At 36.6% G+C, this 17,803-nt stretch overlaps 1 protein-coding gene across 6 annotated transcripts in view; it reads right to left on the bottom strand.

The window, feature by feature from the left end:
• SUPT3H (SPT3 homolog, SAGA and STAGA complex component) overlaps positions 1 to 17,803 on the bottom strand; it is a 254,259-nt gene that overhangs the window by 80,649 nt on the left and 155,807 nt on the right. For all 6 annotated transcript variants that reach the window (XM_072926286.1, XM_072926289.1, XM_030269924.4 and 3 more), the window contains 3 exons: positions 4,769 to 4,855; positions 3,539 to 3,629; positions 1,724 to 1,860 (listed from right to left, as the gene is read on the bottom strand). In XM_072926286.1, the coding sequence (XP_072782387.1) occupies positions 1,724 to 1,860; positions 3,539 to 3,629; positions 4,769 to 4,855 (315 nt within the window). The remainder of the gene's footprint in view (positions 1 to 1,723; positions 1,861 to 3,538; positions 3,630 to 4,768; positions 4,856 to 17,803) is intronic.

Below are 17,803 nucleotides of genomic sequence, written 5' to 3' on the forward strand. Positions count from 1 at the left end.
AAATAAGATCTTGATCTCATTTTTTTTTTTTAACACAGGAACAGATCAAGAGTTCACAAAATGTAATGAAGTCAAGCAATAGAGAGAAGAATTACTTTTAACATATAATACACACACACACACACACACTACAGTTCATGGACTACAGTCTAGTGATGAAACACAAAACATATAGTCAGATGAAAGGCAAATATTTGATTACAGACACACATTCCTTGACAGACAAACAGATTCAGATTTGCCATTGTCTACAACAGAGAACTTCATACTTTTATCAACTTGAGTAGTTTTTTAAACCTGAAAAATACTGGAAGAACTGAAGAGAGTGCAAAGTCAAGCACACAACACATTCATTCAGAAGAATGCTGTAATCAATTTCTGTGTGTACAAGCTCAAAGGATTTGCCTGCCTTTATGCAAAACACAACATTTTGCATAAATAAATAAGTAGGAGGTTAAAGAAGAGAAATCAACAGTTTCCAAAATACAAACAGTTGGATACAACTGTTCAATGACACAAATTCTCAGCTCGGGGGAAATGGGACTTTTTCCTAACCAAATTCTTAGAGAGAAGTGGTTCTTCATTAGGTTTTGATTTTTTCCCATTGCAGGCCAGAAAGGAGCAGAAAGCAGATTGGGAATGCTGGAGTTCTGAAAAGAGGCTCCATTAAGAATAAAGAAAGTAGAATTACAACTAGCACAGAATAAAAATTACATTATTTCTTAGAATTTTTCATGAAATCGTGAAAGTGAAATGAAGCCCTAATAGCCAAATATTTAATACAAAAAATTACCAAACCCATGAGACACATCAGCATTAAAAGGGAGCTCACACCAAAGCCCTCAGCTTCCAGCACTGACAGGTTATAGAAATCACCCTACAAATATCAAATTTCCAACAGTCCCGTCCACTATGTTAATGTCTGAAAATGGATGGAAATTGGCTCAAACACTTATCTGGAATTGTGAGTGTGCTCCCAGCACAATTTTGCCCTTGATATCCAGTTGCCTACAGAAAACATGAGGAAGAATTGAGCAACTGAGCATGAAGAAGGGTGAAGAATTCTTCTCTGCATTCACTGTGAACCAGATTACCAAAAAACCAGGGAAGTCCTGTCCACCCACAGAAAATTAGTCAAAAACACAGACTTCCATGCTAACAGAGCTACACTGCTTCTCCCACCTAGCTTTATAGGAGTCATGTAGCACTGGATTTTTTAATGTAGACAAAATTTTTCATAACTACATAGTACAGAATATAGGACACAAATGGATGGAGAGAAGAGTTTATACTCAAGCATGCTTGCACAGAATATTTTAATTTCACCTGTAAGCTGTGTTGTATGAAGAGTCCTCAAATGCTATTGAAACAATTTGCTAAGAAGATAAATAATGAGAAAGGAAAATAGTGTTGTGAAAAATGTCCATGGAATGTTTACAAATAGAATTTGCTTTCTACAGGAAGGAAATACAAATACACAGCAGACAGAAAAATCTATAACCACCCTTCTGTAATCTTCCTTCTCAGCATGTGTGCTTAGATATCAAGAAACATTTGAAGGAATAGGAAAAATATGGAAATAGGATTTCTTTAGACCATCTGGGCAAAAGGAAAAACATGTAACAATGATTTAATGTGCAGCATGAAAAAGGCATCAGACCAGCATGATGTATTAAATGTTTCACAGTTTCTCAGCTGGGTATCAGTAAGAGGAAAGAATTACCTCCATCCGCTCCTGCTTGACATCATCAATCTCATCATCTTCAAACATGGCCAAGAGCTCTCCAGTCTGGTCAATGGAGTTGAGAAAGTCCTGGGCCAGCTTCTGCCGCTTGTTGGTGTTGTTGCTGTTGAATTTGTCTTCAGAAAGACAAGCAAAGAACAAAAAACTTAACTATTTGGTTCTCCAAACATCACCTGATGTCCCTCAGAGTGACAAGATTCAGAACCAGCACTGAGCAGAGAAGGCCTGTTCTTACTGTGCCTCTCACACAAGCTGTGCCACCTGAACAAGCCGATGTCACTGCTCTGCTCCAGTAACAGCAAAACACCATCTTTAGTATTTTTTAGCATAACCAAGTAGTTTTTCATAATCTAGAGAAAACTAATTTGCTGTTCATATATCATTACTTCTCACCAAAGAATGCACAGTGGACACAGCTGTAGAGGAAACAATCTCTCTTTGGTGGAAAGAACTTGAGTCACAGAGCAGAATACATTGAGGAAATATTCTTCCCTGAACACACGCAGAACATCTTCATTGCCTACAGCCTCCAGCAAACCCTAACACGACCACTAAGATGCAATTCCAGAGGTGATGGACTATTGCTCTGCAGTGAAACCTGGAGAATGCTAGCAAAATGATCTCTGTTGTTCTAAACAGCAGAGCACCTATACAGGCACTAAATTCACAAAAGAAAATTAATGGCTCTAATTATCAAAGCCTACTACAAAAGGCATTCTTTAATTCCAGGATAAACTCCATTTAGAATCTTTTCATGAACATCTAAAAGGCTTAAGGGAATTGTTTATTTGCTTTAAGTAGTGGCACAAGCTAAAGTATTAAAACCCCAAAGCTGCCAGGTAAGAAGCCGTACTGCCAGATTGCTTGCACACACGAAACATGAAAATAAAATGCCACAGGCAAATTAAATCTTAAATGAGCTGACAAAAACTTCTTCACAGCTTGATGAAGTCAAAGCAAGAAGTACAATGTTTACCTATCATCAATGTGGATGCTCAGAGGAACCAAACACAAGGAATTCATTGTACGGGAAAAAAATAATAAAAGGCTCTGAGAAAGGAAGTAAGTTTAATACAAAAAGTTGTGTATGGACATTGCTAGATGTTGTAACAGTATGGTAAGGTTTAGATTTGCCATGATAAGTTTTAACTTTACTTTTTACAACGGAAATGTTAGTTCTAACATCAATATAAATCAACAAAACTTTAAACCAGGAAACTATATGGCAAAAATTAATATATTTTTAATTCAAAGCGCTTTTCCTTTAAATACATTGGTTATAAAAACTGTGGCTTCCTCATGGAATGCAGAAACAAAAGTGTTTCCCATTATTTAAACTAGAGATTTAAAGTATAAAATGTTAAACCACACTGAAAAAAACCACCCACATCATCTATTAGTGTTCAGCAGCTTCAGTTTATAAGGGTTTTTTTTTTAAAGCATGTCAAAAATATCAATATCAAAACCTTTTGATAATAATTTAACAAATGTCCATTCAATTGCAGGTGGTACATTTAAAATACAGATGCTGAAATCAATAAGCCCTTTAATCAGCACCAGCTTCTTACTTCAACAGAGCTCTGACATTAAAGTCTTACTCTTCATCTGGATGGTAGATGCAAATGCTTATATATTTCAAATGGAACAGCAGAGATTTTCAGCAAAATTCTTCTAAAGAGACTAATTTTGTTTTTCTAACTATCAAGCAAGATATTAATACTTTGCATTAAGCTGTTCAGCACTTTTATAAGACATCAAGCCTCTCCCAAATTAAGTAATTTATTTTTTTTCTACCTTCAAGGAGGTCATCTTCTTCTATTCCTTTGACAATTTTAGATTTGTAGTCTCGAAAAAACATGTATTTAAGTAGCCTTCGAAGCTTCTTCTATAAGAAAAAAATACATTTAGTTATTTTTTATTTAATAAACTTTGTAACATACAAACATACAAATGTGTAGCACATCATTCAGTAAATATAACCTTTAAAATATTTGTCATTTTAAATTATGCAGAAAATCCATACATAGAAAGTACCTCAGGACAATAGTAAATCCATATTAAATATTATTTATTTTGAGCTCCTTGTTACTTTGTTGTGAGACAGAAATGAGTTTGACTTTCAGAAGGGACAAATTTATATATCGTGCTTCTTTATGGAACTCTAAAATGTTTGATTACTTTGGAAACTCTAGGCTAGAAATGCATATTTCCATGAACTTTGTCTCCATATCAACTGTTGTTTTCAGAACCGCCTTACAGCTTTTATCAGATAAAGAAATTGCAATTTATATTAATGTTTTAGTTGGGTTTAATTTTGAAATAGTGTTGGTCATTAGGTTTCACCTGTCAAACGAGGAAAGGAAAACTAAGGAGAGAAAGAGGTGAGAGAGAGAGGAAAACTAAGGAAGAAAAAGACAAAAAGGAAGAATATATAATGTAATTAAAAACAGTTGACAATTGAAAAATAATTATTAAATTTGAGGAGAGGATTTTTTTTTCCCTTTACCTGCTCTACTACTATCCAGAGAGAGCAAGTCCATACCTAAATTTGGAGATTTTAGTGGGATAAAACACAGGAAAAATATTGCAACATAAATTAAAGAGGATTTATAGACAGTCTAAATAACAAAACTATAATGGTAACATTGTCAAATGTCACACTGACACCCTTCATAATCAGGGGGAAATCATAATGATTGATTTTTAATTAAAGGGACATAAAGTATAGGGATCAATATTTATATCTTATTAAGAAATTGTTTTGAGGTCTAAGGTACATTATCTACCATAAAGCTTTATGGGGGAAAAAAATCAATTGATAATTGAAGCTACAGGAAATAAACAATTATTATTTCAGATATTACAGAATGATTATAACAGGCTTGATCACATACAATTGCAGAGCAGCTATACTTTTAAAATAAAGGTATTCACGATGTTGGATTCCTTTACATAGGTTAAGAAAGCACTTGAAAACACAAAAGCAGCTGACTACATAAAATAAGAAATTTCTAATTACTGTACCTTATCTTTGCGCATTAAGAACAGGAGATCTTCAGCAGAGATGACTCGAGCTCCTCTCATCTGAGAAACTTCAGCTGCTTGCTGCAACTAAAATAAATGAATAAATTAGGATGGCCTTTTTAGTGTTAAAAACTTTGTTCGCTGGGGTTTGTTTTAAATAAATTCAGATAACATTTTGCATGGTTGTCCATAGCAAAATACAAGCTGTGCACTAAAACACAAGCTGGGACTCTCAAAGGTGTCACTCACTCGAGTCTTGTTTGCCAAGAAGTGAATAACAATTTTATGTAAAGCCTGGAAGACCTTTGACAAATCTCAAGAAAAAGCTTTTTTGTTTATATTTAAAATGATTGCTTTTAAAAAGTCCTGCTGCCATTTTTTTCCTTCTCTTAGCACAGAAAATGAACATATAATTCTCTCAGGCAATGTAAAAATGCCAAATTCTTGCCATAGCACTTTATCTGCAATGTGGAAAGGCGGCTGATCGCTCTCCCAATTTTTTAGAATAACAAAAATTAATTTTAAACAGCTTACCTAAGTATTTTTTGAAAGAAACTCTACTCCTACTTGACTTAGCATTAGTACAAACCAGACTCACATGAAGAACTTTTTTAGGAATGCTCTTATTTCATATGGGAGAAAGAAAATGAATTGATAGGCAATACCGACTCTATTAATGAAGGAATTGCAAAACCTTATTGAACAGAACAGGCCATTCAGCTGTGAAAGTAATAAAGATGGGACTGAGTAAGGAATGACACAAAAATTGATAAGGGGTGGCCAAAGGAGTGTGAAGCAATGATCTGTCCTCACATGCATTATGACAGAGCCTACAAAGGCCCCAAACACCTCAAATTGTGCATAAAGAGCAAAAAAAAATCTCTTTGTAAAGGACTAAGTACATCAGCTTTCAGTAGGTGCAGGAAAGTGGGGTTTTTACACAAAACTAGAACAGGATTAGAAACCTGTAACCTGGGTTATCTGCACAGCTGATGCTTATCAAAGTACTGGGCTAAGGAGGTTCAACCCAAAAGTGCAAAAGGAGTCAGTGGGATTTGCTCCTTGCACCTCACGAGCCTTAGGCTCTGACTTGTGAGGTGAAAGGAGCAAATCCCATCACCATCATGGAATCACAGAATGGGCTGGAAGGAATTTTTAAAGGTCATCTAGTCCAACCCCCTGTAATAAGCAGGGACCTTCAACTAGACCAGGTTGCTCAGAGCCCCATCCAGTCTGACCTTGATTCTTTCCAGGGATGGGGAATCCACCACCTCTGTGGACAAGCAGTTTCAGTATAAAACATAATGCTGTATTGACTGAGATAGAAGGGATGCTTCACACTTCATCTTCTGAATTAAAAAACATAATCCAAAAAGCCAGATTTAATTGCAAGGTTTTTTGCCTTTAGCCTTGTTAACCCTCTGATGGAAAACTGACAGTGAACACAGCGCAAAAGTCATCAAAAGAAGAGATACCTTCAAAAATTCTTGATATTAAAATTCATACACACCTGTAACATGATCAATACACAGCAATTTAATTTATGTTCAAATAGCTCTATATTCTTCTTTAGAAATGCATGAATGCACCTGAAAATAATTTAAAGAAATCCTATCCTTCATACTTACACTAGCAATGGTTTCACTCAGTATCACTGGCTGAATAAGTATATTATTAATCTGAGCTCCCATGCTGCTATAACTTGAAATAGGCCTATTCAGAAGTTAAAAAGATCAACAAAAACAGTAGCTGTTTCCAATATCCAAAGAAGAGGAAAAGGTGGTGGGGGGGGGGATTTTTCATTTTGGCAAGTGTTCAGTCGGCAAAAGATTCAGTCCATAAATCATAATACTGGACTGCATTAATTTTTTTCCATGCTAATCACATGCACACAAAACATTAACTGTATCTGGTACACACAACACAAAAAATACTGCGTGAAGAGGTTCAGATTTTCCCCTTGGAACCATCTCCTGGCCCTCGCAGTCACTGAGACCAGAGAGATTTCAGGAATACAGAAGTCACAGTAACATAATCTTACTTGAAAAATGTAAGAATGTGAAAAACGATAGCTCTATTTTTTTGGCATAAGTAAAACTGTTTCTTATTCTGATTAGTTTGAGGGCACGCAAGATACTTATGTTTCTAACATAAAATATAAAGAGTTGGATAAAAAAAAAAAAATTACCAAGAATGAGCCAATATTCCTCTCTGGTGTAAATCTATTGCAGCTAATGGATTTATGCCAAGGCTGACTTTGGCCCCACTGAGCTTAAAAGTGTTAGAAAACCTGACCTTAGCATGGTGATAACACAACACAGCTTTCCCAAATATCATGTAAAACAATGGCAGAAAAATCCAAAAGGAAAGAATGCCCTAGTTCCCAAACATGCACAAGGATGATCTCTTGGCCCCTTCCAATCCAAACCAGTCCATGACTCTCTAAGACATAAAGTTCAGGTATGTTAATTTCCATATGCAGCTGAAATACCTTATTTTTTTCCAAATTATAAACATGTGACAATGACATTTATAGCAGAAGTTGTGTGTGAGCTGCTTGCAGGAGCCTTGTGATGAAGGAAGGGAGAGTAAGGAGCAAATGCCAAATTCATGTCCCATTTGCATCTAAGTAAATCCTGAATAACACTGTTTACTTTAATGGAGTTATTCTGGGCTAAACACAAGATCAAAATCTGGAATAATATTCTCAGTTTCTATCAAAACAATGAAAACTTTATTCTCGTTCTCTTATTGCCTCGACTTCTGCATCTATTTTATTTTAAGGAATGGACACACAGCATTTAATTTCTTTGGCTTTAAGAAAGCAAAGTACGAAAATAATTACTTCCTGTACAGTTATAAAATATGGATTATTTATTCAAACAGACCATAATGAGTTATGCATTGGTACACGTATTTACCTGGGAAACCAGGGTATGCTCAGGTAAATATGTATCCAAGCAATTAAATAAAAATTACACCCCACACAGCAGAGGCTGGGGGAAGATGTATTTATAGTTTAGCACACACATAATTGACTCATTCAAACCACAACGTGAGTGCTTTGCTATAATTAGTATTATAACAAACTGTCTTATTTGACTGCCCCAGAGTTGCCATTAATATGCAATAAGCCCCGATTCCTGAATTTCTGGAGCTGAAGGCCCTGTTGGGTCATTACGTGATGAAGGGGGATTTCAGGAAGCCGTGCCAAAGGACCAATCCATCTCTGAGCACCCGAGCATTTGTCATTCCAGAAAAGCCATTCCCAGCCCTCTGGAATCAGGAGTGGGAGCACAGAGGGGTTTCACTCAAGGAGCAGCACTGCCCATGACTCCAGATGAGGGCTGGGATAGAAATGCTGCAGGAACTGTTCCTACATGAGGTTACCACATGGCAACAGAGCAGTTATGGCAAGAATTTCCCACCATCTCCCTTCTCCAAGCCTCAGTGCCAGTCAGAATTTGGGGCTGCAGCAGTTCCAACATACTTACTTCTCTTCTCTTAATTTTTTTCATTTTGAAATTATTAAGACCATGTTACAAAATATTTTGTTTGGGATGATATTGAAGAACAGCAAACAATCCAAATTACTCAGCTTTTTAAAGAAAAACAGACTAAATTCCCTAATACTAGCAAACAATGTCTGAGACCTCAGAGTCTGAATATACTTTTTATTACAGCAGAATTATGAACCCCTAAAAGTGAAGTTTAAATAACGGAAGTGTTGAAATGATTTTAACTATAGGAGCGCAAATAGCTCTGTTAATAATTAGGAGTTTATGAAAAATAAGTGTATTTTACAATTTTTCCCATTACAAAGAAGGTAGTATATACAGTAACTGTATTTTAAAACCTAAGAAGAAATATCTGGGGAATAATATTTTAAAATGTAATCATGGGTTTAATGACTTTATGAAGTTAACTTTCTTGGCAGGATGAACTGAAGTATGTTAACAGTCACCTTACGGCTATTTTCTTTTTGCAACTTCTGCAAATTATAGATTTGTTGAAAGGAGTATTCATTCTCCTGTGACAGAAGCACAGTTACTTCAATGGGACTGTCTGCTTTTTTTCTTTCTTCCAGAATTATTTTTTCTTCCACTACCTCCAAAGTCAACAATCACCGATACTTCTTCTACAACACCGTCTCGATGGACAAACAGACAAAAAGCTGGAAAACAAACATACCGTGTTGTGACATAATCCTTCCAGTTAAACTGCAGGACGGAGCTGGAATGGTGATGTTTGCATGCCTTGGAACTGCTGGGAGCCAAGAATAATGCTGCAGGAGCTATGGTTTTGTTTTCATTATACAAGAAAATTCACCTGGGTGAATTTCTTTTCAGAGGCAGGAAGGTTGTTGTGTTATTAAACATACATTAAAATGTCCTGTTTTCTCACCTTTTCTAGGTAAAAACCACACTTCTATAAAATTACCTAATAATATTCTGAATTAAGATACAGTTCTGTAAATACCTTCCAAACAGTATATCCTGATACTTTTATGAAGGCAACTAAATAGAAAGGGTAAACACAAGTTTTCACTTCAATCTTTCCATGTAATATTTCACACACTACTAATGGTGACATCTGAGCTTCTTATTCTATCACACAGAGAGGGAAAACAATGAATTTGTTTCCAAAAGTCAGCACAGGGATGTGCTTTATGCACTTAGCACATCCTGAGGAGATAATTACATTATGGAGCCCATTAGAGGACTCTCACTGGTAATGATTCAGAATCACTGACTGCACAAGGGTCCACCAGCATGACTGAATCATCACAAGCTGTTTAAAACAAAAAATCCCCATGTGCAGATTAAAAGACAATACAATTTCTTTTTAATAGGTACTTCATTTTAAATGTAAGTATTTTTTTTTACTGAAGACCATTTAATGTAATACCAGTTGATTATAAGTGACCTCTAGAAGATGAAACTCTGTGCCACATTTTGAGGCTTTAGAGAATCATGAAAACATAGAATCGTTCATGTTGGAAAATACCTTTAGGATGATGGAGTCCAACCATTCCCCCAGCACTGCAAGGCCACTACTAAGCCATGTCCCCAAGTGCCACATCCACACATCTGCTAAATCCCTGCAGGGACGGCGACTTCACCACTTCCCTGTATAGTCTGTTCCAATGTTTGACCACCCTTTTACTGAAGAAATTCTTCCTGATATCCAACCCAAACCTTCTTTGGCACAACTTGAGGCCATATCCTCTTGTCCTATCACTTGTTACCTGGGAGAAGAGACCAATCCCCACCTTATTTCAACCTCCTTTCAGGGAGCTGTACAGAACTGATAAGAGCTTTATCTTATGTTGGACATACAGTGAACCTCAGTCTATACATGAGAATAAGAAAACACAAGTTGATACCCCACAGCCCCTGCCACCTACCGAGATCTCAGTTTCAAGGACAAAATTTACTATTTTTGTCCCTTTATAGAAACTGTACTCTCAAGTCCCTGAAGAAAGATCCTGCTTCACCTCACTTCCACTTCAGGTGGCCCAGAGAGCTGAAGTCTGCAGCCAGTTCCTCATAGCTGGAGAAGAATTACCCCAAAAGCATCTTTGGCAATAAGGATGTTACCCAAGGACTCCTTTCTTCCAAAAGCATAAAGAACACATCTACAGGTTCAATTCTCAATGGTTTCAATGTCAGGGGCAACAAGCAGCTGCTATAAAATTAAGAAGACAGATTGTTCCAGTCACAGGAAAGAACAGTCCTTCCTTCAGCTGCCTTCAGACTGAAATTGGGTGAAAGCCAGTCCCAAGAGCTCCAAAAAATAGCCCCACACCTCAGCCTACAGGGTTTTTAACACACCACTGCTGTCCAAGAGCCCCCCAGATCACTGATGAATATATTTTCTGAATATTCCCATCTGTTACATTGAACATTTAATATCAATTTAGCATCTCTCTTCATTTGACTCACATGGAGAAGGTCAGAGGGTTTTACTTGGTTTGTTCTTCATGGTTTTTAGCAACATATTCAGTACAATGAGAGAAGAAAAAATACAACAAAAGAAGCTACACACTCAGAGGGAGCAAAAACAGCAAAGGAAAAACACGGACAGCTTGTTTGAGTGGATGTTCTTCATGTTACAAACAAGATCTTTCTAAAAATACCAAAGAAAAAGAAGAAAACTATCAGAAATATGTAAGAGCCCTTAGAAAACACATGGAATCAGCCTGTGTAATGGAGTGGGCCAACAGGAAAATGAACTATATTCCTGGGCTCTGTCACCTATTGGAGACAGAATGGTTCCTTTAAAATTATATTTGATTATTAAGGAAAAAAAATCCAAGTAAATAGTGAAATTAATACCTCTATCTAGCAAAAGATGAACTTGAATCAAAGTATTTTTTTAAAATCTCTTCTTTATAAATAATTTAAGCTTAACTTCTTAAATTAGAGTGCTTTTTTCCATTTTCTGTCACACAGGGAAAAGATTTTAACGCATTTATGAACAATAACTATATTTCAAATTAGCTTCAGGCATAACTTTTTTTTATTTTTCCTTCTTTCATTTCAAATTACAAAATCAACATTTTGGACCAATATTTTATAGCTGTAATTCTTCTACTCTCCAGGAAACAAAAGAAACCCTATTGCACACCTGACTTTTATAGCAGGTAACACTGACCCAACTAAGTGAATTTATACCAACAACGTTAAAACCATAAAGTCTCTAGGTACAGAAAAGTATTCAGACTCACTGAACTCAGTTTTAATGTGGTCAAATTATTCACTGGCTACATAGATGTTAATTCAGGATTTGGTGTGTCACTGGGGATGGCCACAGCTGATGTTCTCTCCCACTGCTGGTGGTAACAGCAGGCAAGAAAACAAACTTGGAAACTTCTACTGCATCTATTATTACTACAAGGGAGGAAAAAAAAAAAGCTTGAAAAATATCATTCAAGTGGAAATGATGGAGTAGTGTTCTTTAGAATGAGCAAGAGACTGTGAAAAAAGCTTTGTCAAGTGTGAACTTTATAGATATGAAAGATTCATTAGCCAACCTGAAACTGAAAAATTCTCACAGCCAAAAGACCTCCAAACTCTGCAAACAGATTTCTCCTTCTGAAGATGAGTGCAGATGTCCTCTGTTATTGACTGTCCCTGTTCTAGGTTTGTCAGGATATTCTAAATGCTGAGGTGAATGGTGCCATTTCATTGTAAATCACTGGCATTATTTTTTCCAGTATCTAAATTATATAAACAATGACATTTTGGAGGAAATTACTGTAGAATCATTGAATAGTTGGAGCTGGAAGGGACCTTTCAATGTCATCTGGTCCAAGTTAAAATAAAACTAAAAAGATTTGGTCTAAAATTTTCCCAAGGGGCTGCTTCTTTTTCACAGCAGTATCACTATAGATATTCCAAGTGGAGAATTTCAACAATAACTACTATTTCCATCTAAGTTACGTCATTGAATGCCTTTATGCTACTGAATGTTACTTTTAAAAAATAAAAACTTGCAAGCTGTTTATCAAAAAATGCATCCATATTTCCTTTAGCAAAGAAAAAAATAAATTAGAATTTACTGTTCTTAAGAACTGAAGTTAATATTATTTCTGAATATTTAGTTTATTAACTCAGATTTATTTCCTATCCATCAATTATTTCTATTTCTTTCCTTTCTCTAATATTACTGCGGCATGCAAACCAGCAGAGGTTTATATTATCCCTCAGTTTCCTGTCCTTTGATTTCAAATCCCCAAAGAATCCACCACTCAGGATTATTCTTACACAGCTTCCAAAGCTGCAAGCAGAAAAACCCCTGTTGACTGAGAGACTATCTAATATAAACAGGTTCCTTTCTCCCATTGCTGTTGAGAGCACCATTTGTTTAAATCATGTATCCTTACGTTGCTCACACAGGAAAATAATCATTGCCCTATATTAGTTTCACCAGAACACTAAATAAATACTCTTCCTTTCCATATGACAGCAAATTGGAATCAGGCGTCACTGTCTGACACAGGGAAAATAAGACACGTATTTCCCACTCCAAGCCCAGAGATAAAGTGCTTTTAGAGGAAGCCTCAGGGTAATGAAGTATTGCTATGAAGAGCTGGCAACCATTAGTGCTCTGAATATAGGGGACCTTGACAGGTTGGAGAGATGGGCAAAGAACTGTCTGAAATTCAACGAAGGCAAATGCAGGAAGGAGGAAAAACCCCTGGAACTGGTATGGGCTGGGAGTGACCTGCTGGAAAGCAGCTCTGCACAGAAGGACCTGGGGGTTCTGGGGGACAACACTCTGTCCATGAGCCACCGTGTGCCCTGAGGCCAAGGCCAGGGGTGTCCTGGGGGCATCAGGAAGAGCAATCCCAGCAGATCGGGAAGGTGATCCTGCCCCTCTGCTCTGCCCTGCTGAGGCACATCTGGGCTGCTGTGTCCAGTTCTGGGCTCCTCAGGACAAGAGAGACATGGAGCTCCTGGAGTGGGTCCAGTGGAGGGTGGCAAAGATGATGAAGGGACTGGAGCATCTCCCTGACGAGGAAAGGCTGAGGGAGCTGGGGCTGTTCAGCCTCCAGAGGAGGCACAGCTGAGAGGGACCCTCAGCCCTGGGTGTCCCTGTGAGCAGGGAGGGGCAGAGCAGGGCCCAGGCTCCACTCTGGGGTGCATTGAAGGATAAAAACATACTTTAAAAAATCACATCTCAGAACTGCTCTGAAGATTTAGAGTTGGAGACAAAAGGAGAAAAAAAAATGATTCACATTCAAACAAAAATACAATCAAAAATACAAAATACAAAAATACCAACATCCTCTCTTAGCTCTAGAAGTTTTCACAGCCCTGTAGAGATATGTAATCATGCTAGGAAATACCATGGTAATTAGACTTTATATGTTAAAATATTTAAAATATTTAAATTATTATACCTGAAATTATTCACACTGGACTTTCCTCTTACTTTTTAATTCTCATGTACTCAAGTGCACATGCCAACCAAGTGGGAGCTTCTCAGTCTCAATGGGGACTTCAAGCACATGATGTAGGATCTCTCAGATTAAAGAATGAGACATGCAAGAGATGTAGATGACTATCGATTTAAATGGGTTTTAATGCCAGAAAGACCACACAGGTGTCTTGGCTCGAGGTACATTATATTGCCTACAGAATTTTGACACTCAGATGTTACCTTGCAAGATGTATCCAAATTATCAGTAGGAAAAAAAATCAAAACCATTTAGTTTTAATACTTTTTTAACCACAATATATGCAGTGTACATTATGACACTGGAGAAAGGCTCATCCTGTCCTGTAATCTTTAATGTCAATGAGGATAAGGTATAATCAGAATGCAACTCAATATAGGCAGTTCTATGAATTTTTTGTCTTATATCAAGAAATGTGTTTCCAGGACATTTCAAAATGGTTACAGTATTCTAAATCTGTAACTACTTTCTTCCAAGAATCTTCTAATCCAACAGAAAGGAAAAAATAGATGGAAAACAATAGTCCCAGTCCAAGACATACCCGTTTTCATGTAAAAATGAGGAAAGGAAGTCCACATTTTTCTAAGTATGTCTTGATTCACTGTATTTTCTTACTCATTGGTAGGAATTACAATTCTCAGAGCTTACAAAAAACCAAACAAGGTAAATTGCACAGGTAATAGCAAAGCCCTAAGTTTGAGCTTTTATATTTTTCAGATTCTGTACTGTATTGGTGTGTGACTCTGAACTTCATATAAATTCTTAGTAAGTTCTCTTTACAGTTTTAGACAAGACAATCCTATTCCAGCCTGAGAACCAAGGACACCATTGCAGCTTCAGGCCCAAGAAGTGTAAAGAGCAGCAAATTGAGGAGAGCCATCTGGGAGGATGGGACTTCATAACCTACAGCTGTAATTGGACAATTAACCCAAATATGTAAATGGACCAAAGACTTATAAAAACTCACAAACTGTTGTGCATCTTGAGTCCATCTTGTGTGGAGCCTCAGCCAGGCTCTTGTGCTGCCCAAGATGTATCCTTGGAAGGCCTTTTAATAAATATCTACTTTATTCTTTAACTTTGTCTAGCCTCTGTACCTGGTAGCCTCTCTAGGCATCAATAGCATGAATGTGACAGATTTTGTCTTGGGAAAACCAAAGAAAGCAAAAAGGAGGGAGATTTACTCAGAGAGAGAAAAGAAAGCACCATGAAGGAGCATAAATGTAAAATCTGAACAACAGATATTTGTGTCTGAAAAAGGCCCTGATTTCCTAACTCCTATTTAATGTTCATTCTTTAATTAACATTCATTTCCCAAGGACATAAGTTTGAAAAGGCTGTTTCACATTACTTTAGCACGAAGAGAAAGAATCACTTTTAAGCCATGAAAAGGCTGAGGAAAAAAAATAAACATGCCTTCAGAACATAATTTCCTCTTTATTGCTACTGCAAAGTTATGAAATGAAATCTATTATTTAATTACATTGGATCAAGCAACAGGAAGGGAAGGGAGTGCTTGAGTCACAACATCCCTGTAAGGATAAATTACTACACTTCCTCTTACTAAAAGACAGTTTTAATGAAAATGTGAAAATGGTTAAATTCAAACTACTGGGAGGTAGAAAGACCTTGCTAACATAAAAAACACATATAATGTACTCTGAAAATCTGAACAGAAATAGTGATAACAACACAGGAGAAGAGTAGTAACATTTCTGCCAAAACATCAATAGTTTGAAAATAATTATTTATTCAGATTCTGAAGACAGTTTAAAAACTATACAACAGCTTCTGGGCCTATTCTGTTTAATGCTTTGCATTGGGGATACTTAAATAATCTATTATGAAAGCTTCAAAATTTATCTCCTATTACTACCAAAACTTTATTAGCCATGTGGGATTTCCCTTAGCTCTGCTTCATAATGTTTACTAGATCCTTCAAATTGAATGCAACTGTTGGAACAGTTAAAGCATTTTATTTATTAAGTAAATTTTTGACATAAAAATTTGTGAGGGCTTTAAAGTCTAATGAGCAGATAGACTGAATTCTAAAATCTTGGAATAGTTCACCTGGCAACTGATAAAGAGCCCACAACTGGGATATGAATGTGCAAATACTATGATCTTCAATATAATTTAAATTCACTTTGACTTGGGTGGAGATGCTCTGAAATTACCTTTCCTGGATACATTCTCTTTTCTCAACATTAGAATACACTAAAATATGAGGGCATTTCATAAATAATTTGAATAACAATGGAAAGTGTCTTTGAAGTTGTTCAGAAAAGCTCTTCATAAGCCCAAGGGTGGTATGGGAGACAGATATTTCTTTTAAAAAAGTTATCCTGGAAGCAACAGAGACTGATTTCCTGGTTCAGAGACTGCATTGACTTCTCAGGAGTGTAGCATGGATGACATGAAAGGGATGAGTGTAAAATATGACAGTGTTTAAGGAAAGATGCAGAGAGGTTTTGAGACAAATAAAGGAAACAAGATAGAAAAATTCCTTTGCAAAATTTTTCTAGATCAAAGACTTTCATGGAGTCCTCCTAGTATTTGGTCTGTGGTCTACTTCCAAATTTCTAATAGTCCATCAAAGTGGTCATAAAAAAAGCCCTTTTATCATGCAGAGTACTATAGAACCCAACAACTCTTGTATTATTTAAAGAAGTTTATTCTTCAATGGAAAATTTAGAAGGTTACTTGCTCTTAATGGGTAGAACTTGGACTTTACCTGTTGAATGAGGGAAAACAGAAAATGGACCAAGAACCTCCATTGAACATTGTGTGTATTTCTTATTCTTCTCTTGAAATTCAGGTTATTTGCCACTGTCAGACTTGAACTGACTATGGAGAAATTTGGTCACATTTAATGAATTTTTGAATATTTTACCTACCAATGCTTGATAATTTAAGCTTGCACATCCTCTAACTGGGTATGAACTGGAAAGGCTTTGGCACACAGTCAGTCCAGTCAATCCAAACCACTGCCAGCTGACTGAGCCAGAAGTCTGATAAAATAAAGGAAGCAGAGATTCATGTCAAGTACTGTCAAGGACAACAGTACTTGGTATTTTGTAAAAACCTTTGAAAACATGCAACAGGTCCAACAGAGAAGACAAATAATTTCCCCTACCCTGAGGAGAACTTTGCTTTGGGAATCCAACTGTGCAGCCTTGTAACTAAGTGTAGCTCCACTGAAACTGCTCACGTGTTAAATTGTGAAATCTGATCACAAAGCTGGGATAACCATTACTGGTGCCAGAGGAGTCAGAAGATGATGCCAGTGATGTCAGTGGGGAGAAAGAAAATTAGTGTTTCCAGCCTTTATCTTGATACCTTGTGAGGCACAAAGGAAAGTGCCAACAGGTCTAAGTTCCAAAAAAACATTACTGAAACCTTCAAGAGAAGATGAGGGTCTCAGGGCAAAGAAGCAAGGATGTAAAGTAACATCTTGATTCCATGATTCTGTCCATGGTAAAGGCTGAGCCTGAGCAAAACCACCAGGATTTTGATGTTTATCTTCTAGAAAAATTGTAACACAGGTTTCTACAAAAAGAGATCTTCATATTTCTGCATTAATGCACAGTTTAAAGGGGATGAAAAAAGGATATTCTTTTCTAATTATTAGAGATATTCTCTGCAGTGAAATAGAGGGAAGACTATAGATGGCAAAGTGCAACAAACAAAAAACACACAAAACAAGAAAACACAAAAACACATGACAAATAAATGGAAAAGTACCTTCATTCCTGAAAAACAATAAGAGAATTCAATTTCTCTCATGCATTTATAAGAAGGTGAACTCAAATAATAGTCACAAATTATGTTTACTGTTAACTATGTTTACTGAAAAGAGTGAAGAGTGAGTGAAACCAATACAGGTGTCACAAAGATCGAAAGAAATCTCTGTTTTCACAATGACAGAGTGGATGATGCTTCTCTGAAGAACATGAGGAAGGAGTCATCCAAAGGGAAATTTACAGTGTTGATCAAGAGGTAGCAATGAAAAGATGAAGGCTGGGTAAAATTGTAAAAGGAACATTGATTATTGAGGGAGATTTAACAGG

Source organism: Taeniopygia guttata, chromosome 3 (assembly GCF_048771995.1).
Source record: "Taeniopygia guttata chromosome 3, bTaeGut7.mat, whole genome shotgun sequence".
NCBI classification, from domain to species: domain Eukaryota; kingdom Metazoa; phylum Chordata; class Aves; order Passeriformes; family Estrildidae; genus Taeniopygia; species Taeniopygia guttata.